We start from the raw sequence: 10,174 nt of genomic DNA, 5'->3' as shown, positions 1-10,174 counted from the left end.
TGTCTGTCTGTCTGTCTGTCTGTCTGTCTGTCTGTCTGTCTGTCTGTCTGTCTGTCTGTCTGTCTGTCTGTCTGTCTGTCTGTCTGTCTGTGGAAATTACAACAAAACGCCTGTAAATGCAGGAATTTGAGCAATTAGTTTTTTTAGCTTTAAGTTTTGGATCTGACAATAGATCTTGCAAGTATTCAAAGAAAAATTCGCATTTTAGACCAAAAAATTTCTTTAATAAAATCTTTTCACTCTGCTTTGGAATTTAATTTATAGAAGAAAACAACTATTTCATTTTATAGTACCCCGAGTCAAATTAACCCTAGCTAAGAACATGCTTAGCACACCAGTATGTCCTCCTATAGGGGTGCTACATTTATCATTTACTTTTAATTGAATCGTATTTTTTCTTCACTCTTATGATATTTCATTTTTCTTCTTTTAACTGTTAAAATGGAAAGATTAAAAAAGTGTATAAAAGATTCCACACCATAGGAAATAATTTATCCTTATAAAAACAAACACAACCTTTTTTATAAAAATGTATTATGAATGAATGATACATTTTCAAAGATATATATTATTCAAAAAGTTTTGTTTTCCCTTTTTATTTGATGATTTACTCTCAAAATATCTGCACTTTTTGGGGAATATTATTCCACGAAGACAATATCTGAAATATTTTTAACAAACATATGAATTAAGGCTAAAAAGTAAGCAATCCAGCATTTTTATTTGTTTATACTCTCTCAAACAGATTGCAAGATCTTCCATATTGGTGAACTTTTTTTTCTATAACTTTTTTTCCTTTTCCTTTTAGATATGAATCCCTGAGAAGGGGAGCTACAAAAAAACGAAAAATTTTAAAATGCTACTGGCGAATGCTAATTGCGAATAAAAAATGCGAAGCCGAATCACTTTGGTTTCCAACCCTTTTCAATCAAGATGGACAAAGATAGTAGCGTGTTCTATTATGACCATTGTTGTCCTTGTCAATCTGAATATCTTGTCATGGAGATCCAATAGTACTACAGCTGTTGAAATTGTTCAAAAAGTGAAATGTGAAAGTGCTACAAAGACGTTGGCGTTAGCCGAACTAGCTGCATATTATGAGAAGTTATTACTGGAGAAAGGGGTTAATACAAATACGATTAAAGACGCTATTGCTTCAAAATCTGGAAAAATATTTAATGTTTTCTACGACACAAAAGTAGGTGCAGACAAGAAAATGATAATTGAGACAATTCCGCCAGCACAAAATGTACCTCCTCCGTCACCCTCAACCACGCCAGATACTAGATTCAAAGGAGATACCAAAATAGTATTCAAGGAGCTGGGCTCTACCAATATTTTAAAAGGTGTCATGATGGATTGGTGGTTTGACTTTTGCATGGCGCGAGAATCTACGGAGGTTATCTGGCATCCACTGTTACCTAGAGTACCACAACTAAGCGCTATTACATTAACCTTGGCTGATAAAGATAGAACTGTTGGTTCAAACTTATACAGGCGAATGTCAGGTTATTTGTTTGTCAAAGAAAAACTGCTTCTTTTGATTTTAAAACTATTGTCGAGAGACGGTGCTGAAGTGTTAGTGTACGATACAGGGCTGACGTTATCCAAAATCAATGAAATTAATCCTAAAATGAGGTATGATTCGAAAAAAGAATTATTTCATTCAAAATTAACAAAAGCTACTATGGGATGCTCAGGATAAAGTGATTCCGTTATCTGCCATGTTCCAAATTGAAAGTCAAAATATTGAACTAAAGAAAGACCAAATTTACGCTCTTGAGATCATTCAAGGTGGTAAACATTTCACTAAATATAGTTTACAATGGAAACCATTTGGATCTACTTTTAATAGATACACAGCTATTGGTCAAGAAAATCTTTTTCATCAAGATGGGAAAATGGTACCAGGCCTTTTGAAACAAAAATATGATCCAAAACCTATATATTCACCTAATGATAGCGAGCTACGCAGATTATCTTTCTATAAATTACCAATGTTAGAAAGCAGACATTTGATCGACGAAGCTGGTCTATATTGCGAGGAACGCGAAAAGAGGTATATAAAAGTTGACCAATTATATCAAGGTTATAACGAATACACAGACAATGTTAAAAGTTATCCGCAAGAATATTTTAAGTTCGGTTTAGATAATCGATACACTTTATTGGATAAAGCAACGGCTCTTCAAATTGCAGATCGTACATTCAAGAAATTGTCAAGGGCACATCAAAGGTATGTGCTTTCAAAATCAGTTATTTTCTAATTTCTTCATTCACTCTCTTCTGAAGTATTTTGCCTTAAAACCTTTTATGTTTTTGTTCAATTTAGTATGAATGCAAGTCCCGGGGGGGGGGGGGTACTTATGCAAAATCGGTGCCGTCTACGTGCGAGCCATAAGGATCCCTTTTTCAAGGGGTACAAGAACCAATAAAAAGCAAATTGAGTCTCTGTAAGGGTGCAAAATTCACGAAAATCAAAATTTCCTCTCTCAAAAGCGTCGTGATTTTCCAAAATTTGGTCAAAAGTCGAGTGACAATCGACAAAAATTTTTAGAAAAGTCTCTCTAACTAAGGTTCCCAAAAACGCCAATTTTTCCTCTCTCGGGTCGATTTTCGAATTTTGGCTCGACATACCCGTCATCTCGCAAACCTTGGATACAAGTTAATACTCACTTGTTGATTTAAAACATCCAACTTTTTCCCGCCCTAATAATCTGTTGTATGTTTTGGACACAAAATAGGCCAATCACAGTCATTATTCAAAAAGTCATAGGAAAAAGACTTAAATCAAGGTTTAACAACATTTCTAATGTTTACTAGATCTAGAATAACCATGCAATATTCCATTTTTATAAACCCTTTTTTCCCTTTCCTTTAAATTTTAGCACCCTGGAACTTGTCAATGTTGTTTACGTAATGAGTAATTTTGGTCCACTTCACAATCAAACTATTACATCAGGTCCTAAGTACTTTTTCGTCGAACTAGACGTTCGAAATAAAAGCCATGGCTCGAAAGTATTCAGGGCGTCGCACTTTGTTGAACCGATCAATGAACCTACAAAAGATTTATGTTTTGTACGTGAATGGGCGCCAAAAGGTCATGGACAAGTTGAAATTAATTTAATGACAGCCATTAAGAATCAAAGGGCGTGGTTGAATTATTTGATCTTAATGTTGGAAGAGTTATTGACAGAAATCAAAGATACAAACGTAAGAATTAGATTCCTGTATTTTATTGTTTGTAACGAAATCACCCTGGAGATACGTACAAGCAACCTCCAAAATTACATAATTTCCAACATAGTAACATGACGTTCGATTTCAACAAAAATGATCCCTTTTAGAGGCCCTTCAACAGTTTGTGTGATGGCGTGAAAATTTGAGGTGCGATGCGTGATTTTGCTATTTTTGACTATTTTTTGCGTGATCAACAATTTTGGGCGATTTTAGTGACTAAAGTTTGCGTGATCACGTGATTAGATGGTTGGTGGGGGGGGGGGGCTTTCTTTAAAATCAGTAGAGATGTTTTAAAAAAAGATACTTCAATAATTGGTCATTTGAAGTAATAAAAAGGACGCGTTCTTTAGAAAAAATTAACAAAATTGTTTTATTATTGGTTAACGACCAACCAAATCAAACAAGAGCTTGTAAAAACTCCATCTCGTCCCTTTAAAATCGAATACTTCCTTCCTTAAAGAAGGAATTTGCAAACTTGGAATTTTTTTCCTTTTCAGGTTATTTTGAATTTGATTGATTACAACAGTACGGATGGTGATTATGAGCAGATCTTGAAAGCCAGCAAATTGAAATTTAAGTATATGAATCCAATACGGGATAGCAAATTGTCTACTAAATTTAGCAAAGTCAAAGCATTGAATTATGGGATCAAACATGTTCAAAATGAAAATAGCATTGTTTTTATACTGGATTTACATTTGCAGTTACCGTTGAATATCTTTGATCGAATCAGAAAGGTGAGTTTTAAATTCCTTCATTTTTAATATTGAGCCTGTGGCGGTTGCCTGTACACAGACCCAGTATCTACGGCTAATTTCGAAATTCATTGCCGTAGAAGGGTCTGTTGTCATTGTCCCTTCTCATTAGAGATTTTTCAAACCGACTGCTGCGATGGAGTATTGGTGAGAGAGGGGAGATGATGAGAGAAGTGTTGCTATTTATAAATCATGTTTTATTGCAGAGGTCTTCGTACGGGAATTTTTTTACCAAACAATCAATGCGCACAGAGTGTACTACGAAGCGATAAACGTGAGATACACTCTGGTACAGAGTAGTGGCTGGTAGCTCAGTCGGTAGAGCATTCGCTTTACAATCTAAGAGTTGTGGGTTCGATTCCAGGTAACCGTCAACTCAGTGAATGAGTAGCTTAGATTGGGCATTCTGATCTAGGTGTAAGTTATTGGGAGCTGAGAGTAGGTGTGGCGCTCCACCTCAGCATTCGAGCTCCCAGATCTACGACCGCTTCATTATCGTTTTGTTCATTCTATATTTTCTTTATATTACCAGTTGACCATTCAGAATCGTACAGCTTACAATCCAACCTTAATGAAGCTGGGATGTGGTGACCATGAGCAATATACACCAAAGATGAAATCAACCATTTGGTTAGATTATGGTACTGGCATGATGTCCATGTACAAAAGTGATTGGATGAAGGTTGGATGTAAGTAGAGTTCCACGCTTAATTATTTTGGCCAACAGTAAAGCTAAGGTTCAACTTATTGAATATATAAGTATATATTAAATTTTATAGGACGAAATAACTAGAAATATTTTTTTCCAGGAGCAAAATCATTTTTTTACGGGTCAAATATTTACGAGAAGGGGTTAGAGGATTTTCAGGTTGTAGCTGGAAGATTGTCAAAAATTAACAAATAACCATTTTATCTTCTACTCATTTGATTAGGTTTTAATTAGAATCTATTTAAGGTAAATAGGATATGAGATCCATCAAGATAAACCCTGCACGTTTTTTTATAAGAAGATAAGGCCTCGCTGGCCAAAATGTTAAGAACAAGTTAAGAACATTCAAAGGCTTTCTGAACTCAAAAACACCCTATTTCTTAGGATAATGGCCAAAAATATTCACATAATGGTCAAAATAGAACTAAATAGAACATTTTCAGGCTTAAAACTTAAAAAGTTAAGAACATCCGAAGGCTTCAAAAATTTTGGATGTTCTTATAAAAAAACGTGTAGTTTACTCATATTTTGATTCAAATCTGCATGCTGGATGATTGTCATAAACTAACAAATAACCATTTTATCTTATACTCATTTGATTAGGTTTTAATGAAAAGCTGTTTAAAGATAAATGGGGCGGAGAAGATTGGGAAGTAATGGATCGAATGGTTGGTAATGGGATACAGATCATTCATCAAAGGTTACCAAGGTTTTATCATATTCACCACGATCGAAAACACATGTGGAACAAAACCTGATAGGTGGTGATTTGAATAAAGTGAAAAGAATACATTCTATGTCTGTCTATGGCGCTGTATGCGGAACAATAGCTTGGTAATGTTTGATCAAAGACATACAGTAGGATCTATAATCCGTCGGAATTGGACTTGAACATATTTTGAATACCTTATCCTGCATTATCGGCCTTTTTTACGCCGGCCCTAATAACGCCACAGCCTAAAATTTTCCATCGAAAATCACTGATTTTTAAATATAATAAATATTTCACTGAAGTTTCAAATATGGAGTAAAACAATGGATAATTTTCGTCTTCGAATCATATCTAAAATCCTTTAAATTGAGAAATCATGATAAATGATTAACGCCGCTTTTAGGTTAAAATTGCAAAATCTTGGCCCTTTTTACGCCGGCCCTGATTACGCCACGAGCCCAAAAGTAACACCAATAAGAGCCGGTGTAAAAAGGGCCGATAAGGTAATATGAAAGTATAATGTTGAGTTATGGTTAATGTTGATGGCGTTAAGCTTGAAATCATGGATGGCTTATTGAACAACGATACTGTTAGAAATTTTTAAACCGAATTGAACAATGATACTGTTAGAAAGAGGAGGCGAAATGTTTAAAACAAAATTGATAATATATTATGATGGATGGATATAGTTTGTGAAAGACTGGTTGCATGCCTTTTAATTTGTAATTTCAGTGGTTTAGCGATTGCTCCATCTAGCGTTCGATCTTTTCGGAAAAGTGATGTTGACCATCAATGGATCGCCCGATACCTTATCGGGAAAAAAATGTCGGGGTTTTAATTAGTCGGGGAAAATTTCGTCAACCCCTCAAAATTATCGTCAAAATCTTTCCCTGATTAGGTATTTGGCAACTGGTTGCTCGTATACCGCTTGACTTCATGCCATCTCTATAAATTCCATCAGAAAAGGCGTTTTCTACCGAAATCTGTTTAACTCTGTGCCCTTTGAAAGGTTTTTAATCCCTATTTTATCTTAATTGATATTTTAGTATAAAATTCAATGCACCGAATTCTAAAATATATTCTTTGATTGGTATACTCTCTAAATCGATCTTCAAGAGACTAAAAATTGTTTTCGAATTACAGAGAGTAATTTAAACCACTTTTCAACTGAGGGAACCAATATTTTAGTTAGAATTACAGAAAGATTCGTAATTGAGAGAGTTGATTGAATATAGCAAAAATTTATTTGAATTTTTCTCATGTGTTCCGCTACCATTTTAAGACCCGGCTGGCTGAAACTTTGGTATATATTTGGTGAATACGTGGCTTACTGTTTTGTTAACTGTTTTTGTTTGGTTTATTTTTTAACTTTTTTAGTTTTAAGATTTTTAAATTCGAATTTTAGATTTACGCATTATAATAACACATTTTTAAACTATTATTTAAACTTTATTACATCAACATATAATTTAAAATCAACATAATACTCTAGGGGCTGAGTTAGGTCCCGTATGCGCATCGGCGTATAGTCATTTTTTCTTTTGATAATGAAAGTAAAGTCCTTGAAGAGTCAGAAAACGTGCGTGGCGTTATTTGGATCAGGCACAAATTTCCATAATGGCGGATTTTAGATTTTCAACCCTTTTTAGCCCTCTTGCTTGAAAATTTTTTTTGACTTTAAACATAGACATATTATATACCAATCGATCACAAATTTTATGCTGATTAAGAAAAAGGTCAGAATCATGGTCTGAAAATTTATTTATCTGGAGATATGAAGCACTTTCGATTTCGATTTTTTGAAATGACTACTTTTGGTTCCAGATTTGCGTGGCTGTAACATTTGATTGGCTTACTTAATTTACTTGAAATTTCGGAGGGTCATGCCTACCGTTCAAATAATAAAATCCAGGAAAAGTTTTTTTTCTACATGAATTTCGAAATCCATAATGGCGGATTCAAAATTTTCTTTCGTCGCATGGGCTCTTAGGCTCTACTAGCCTAAGAAAAAAAGCTTAAAACCCTGCATATTATATACCAATCGATCAGAAATTTTATGCTGATTAAGAAAAAGGTCAGAACCATGGTCTGAAAATTTCGTTATCAAGAGATACGAAGTACTTACGTTTTCTAAGTTTTGAAAATGAAAGTACTTCATAGCTCGAGATAGCAAAATTTTCAGACCATGGTTCTGACCTTTTTCTTAATCAGCATAGGCTAAAAAGGGTTGAAAATCTAAAATCCGTCATTATGGAAATTTGTGCCTGATCCAAATAACGCCACACACGTTTTCTGACTCTTCAAGGACTATACTTTCATGATCAAAAGAAACAATGACTATACGCCGATGTGCATACGAGACCTAACTCAGCCCCTAGAGTATAATTTAAATATAATATAATATATCTTTTTAGTATTTCTTAGTTTTAATTGCTTAGATTAGATAAACTATTTAACAGGTTCTTTTTCATAGTTTTAGATCCCTTCAAGAAAATTTGTTTAAGGTATGAATCATGAAAATCTTAGGCAACTCCACCTTTTTGTTATACTTGAAGCTGTTATAATTTATCGCTTTAAGGGACTCTTATAGAGAAAAAGGTTGCCATAGTTTTTGTCTGGAGGTAGTTTGTGGTGTTCTGGTGGTGAAAATCAAAATGAACAGGGGGGTTATCAAAAAAACAACATATCATCTGACTTCGTGTATAATTTTTCTTTGATTTGCCGATGGACGCCAGAAAACCCACAGATTTTTTGCCAGTGATGGTTCTGCATTTTCTAGTTTTGTTTTGTTTTGTTTTGTTTTTCGTTTGGTATTTTTTATAAGGCTCTCTTAAAAAGCCGATCAGTCCCTGTTGTATTTTCTCAAGGTAAAATAGAAAAATGTGGATGAAATTGCGAAGGGCTAAGGCTTAGATTTCGGTGAATGGTTTTACAGGGATACTCTCAAACCCAAAAAATTTATAGAACTCTGGAGTATCTATTGAAGCTTTTTATTCAGAAATTCTAATGATACTGGACCCCCTAACAGCGTGTGTACAGTTTTATTAGGAAGAGTTGATTGAAGATTTTTAAATTTCGACCTCTAGCTAATTTTATTATCAAATTCTCAAAAAGTACTTTTAGATTTTAGGTTGATTTTTAGCTAGAAAAATTTTATTTAGCTATATATCTTAAAAACCAAAGAAATTTTAAACGCATGTAGAGTATATAAAAAACAAAAGATAGTTTATAAATCTACTTCTTATTTTGAACTTATAAAATATCGAATTTATAGTATTAGAGCTCGAGCTAGAGGATTAAACTTATTTTGTATTACCGCTCAATTTCTATTGGTACATAAATTCTGACCTTTGCCTGTAGTTTGAGTGAAAGCAAATACATCATATTAATGAAATCCAAATACACCAAATTGTGTCACGGATTTGAGAATTCGTCCGTCACCAAAATGATAGCATACACTCATTTTTTATAAGAACCAGTAATTTATTTTTGAGGCTGGAATGTTCTAATTTTTTCTCTTTTTAGAATCTTGAATTCTTCTTAAATTCTTTGTTTTTTGGGGGAACATTGAGGCGTTTTAGGCTTTGTACCTTACCATCGCTTGCCTCGTTTCGATATTATTACCGTGGTGATTAATTCCCTGCGGATTTTATTAAAACTACTTTCTATTCATAAATAAATCATTTAATGTCTCAAGGAAAATAATCACCATGGTATGTTTGAATACGAGGCAAGTGATGTTCGTGACGTAATTTATGAAAAGGTCTAAATTTCTTGCCAAAAAACTCAGCAGCGTTCTTATTTTTCGGCATTTTTGAACTGCATTGTTCTTATTAGAAAAATAGTGTATAGTACCCTACAATATAAATTATAAATTATTTTATAAATCGTTTTGTTATGTTGGGAGGGCTTATTTTACATTTTAAAATTTGTTTTCTCTTAAATATTATATTGGAATTGAATTTATTTTCTATTATAATTATGCCAGTCTAATGTCAGCATAGTCTAGTCTAATGTTGACCTCAAAAAAGTTTGAGCAACTTTTTCTGACCCGTTACTTTGTTATTTTCACACACGATTCTAGGAAAATTGCCCCCGTGTGGGCCACATGACAATTGCCCCCCGGACCATTGCCCCCAGGACAATTGCTCTTTAATAAGAACAATGCGGTCGAAAAAGAAGAGGGGTTAATTTTCCTGGGGTGCAAATATCACGGGGGAGAATTGTCCTGTTACCTTTCACACTTATCCAGAGAAAAGTGCTCTGTCTCTCTTTTATTGCAAAAGATTTGTCTATCCTTGAAATATCTTTCCAACGAAAGTGTCTAACGTATACCTTAAGGGAGCTTATTTTGGCGGGAACTAATTTTGGCGGGAACTAATTTTGGCGGATTTGGCGAATTTAGGCAAAATTCGCCAAAATTAAATATTTTGCTCACTCGCCAAAATAAGTTCCCGCCAAAATTAATTTTTTTGTTTTCTTGCCAAAATAAACCCTGAAATTCATCAAAGTTGCTCAAAATGAGGCAAAATAGAACAGATTTACGCTGTCATTGGCCAAAATTAGTTCCCGCCAAAATAAGTTCCCTTAAGGTATTTAAATGTTTCTTTGACGAATTATGACTATGAAATCAATAATTTATTTGCTCACAATTCTATTTTCTTAGATATCAGTAAGTCAATGAAAAAAAAAAACAATATGCCAACACAGGTAAAACAGATGTCATTGCGCAGGCAAAGACAAAAGAAAAAACCTTTT

General features: G+C 33.9%; 1 protein-coding gene across 1 annotated transcript; it reads left to right on the top strand.

The window, feature by feature from the left end:
* Positions 1–889: 889 nt before the first annotated feature.
* LOC136817098 (uncharacterized) lies at positions 890–6,588 on the top strand. Its single transcript, XM_067073437.1, has 6 exons — positions 890–1,477; positions 1,683–2,236; positions 2,889–3,213; positions 3,738–3,977; positions 4,528–4,684; positions 5,308–6,588. The coding sequence occupies exons 1-6, from the start codon at positions 890–892 to the stop codon at positions 5,460–5,462; spliced, it is 2,019 nt and encodes a 672-aa protein (XP_066929538.1). The 3' UTR covers positions 5,463–6,588.
* Positions 6,589–10,174: the final 3,586 nt, after the last annotated feature.

This window comes from Clytia hemisphaerica, unplaced genomic scaffold (genome assembly GCF_902728285.1).
Source record: "Clytia hemisphaerica strain Z4C2 unplaced genomic scaffold, Clytia hemisphaerica genome assembly, whole genome shotgun sequence".
Lineage (NCBI taxonomy): Eukaryota > Metazoa > Cnidaria > Hydrozoa > Leptothecata > Clytiidae > Clytia > Clytia hemisphaerica.
The sequence above is the reverse complement of the archived record's forward strand: the minus strand, read 5'-3'. Positions and strand labels throughout refer to the sequence as shown.

What these genes read in the sequence shown, in the direction of transcription:
- LOC136817098 (XM_067073437.1), top strand. Translation starts at nt 890, where the DNA reads ATGCGAAGCCGAATCACTTTGGTTTCCAACCCTTTTCAATCAAGATGG. An exon ending in TGGCTGATAAAGATAGAACT is followed by an intron (nt 1,478 to 1,682) that starts GTTGGTTCAAAC and finishes AATTAACAAAAG; the next exon opens with CTACTATGGGATGCTCAGGA. An exon ending in TTGTCAAGGGCACATCAAAG is followed by an intron (nt 2,237 to 2,888) that starts GTATGTGCTTTC and finishes TTTAAATTTTAG; the next exon opens with CACCCTGGAACTTGTCAATG.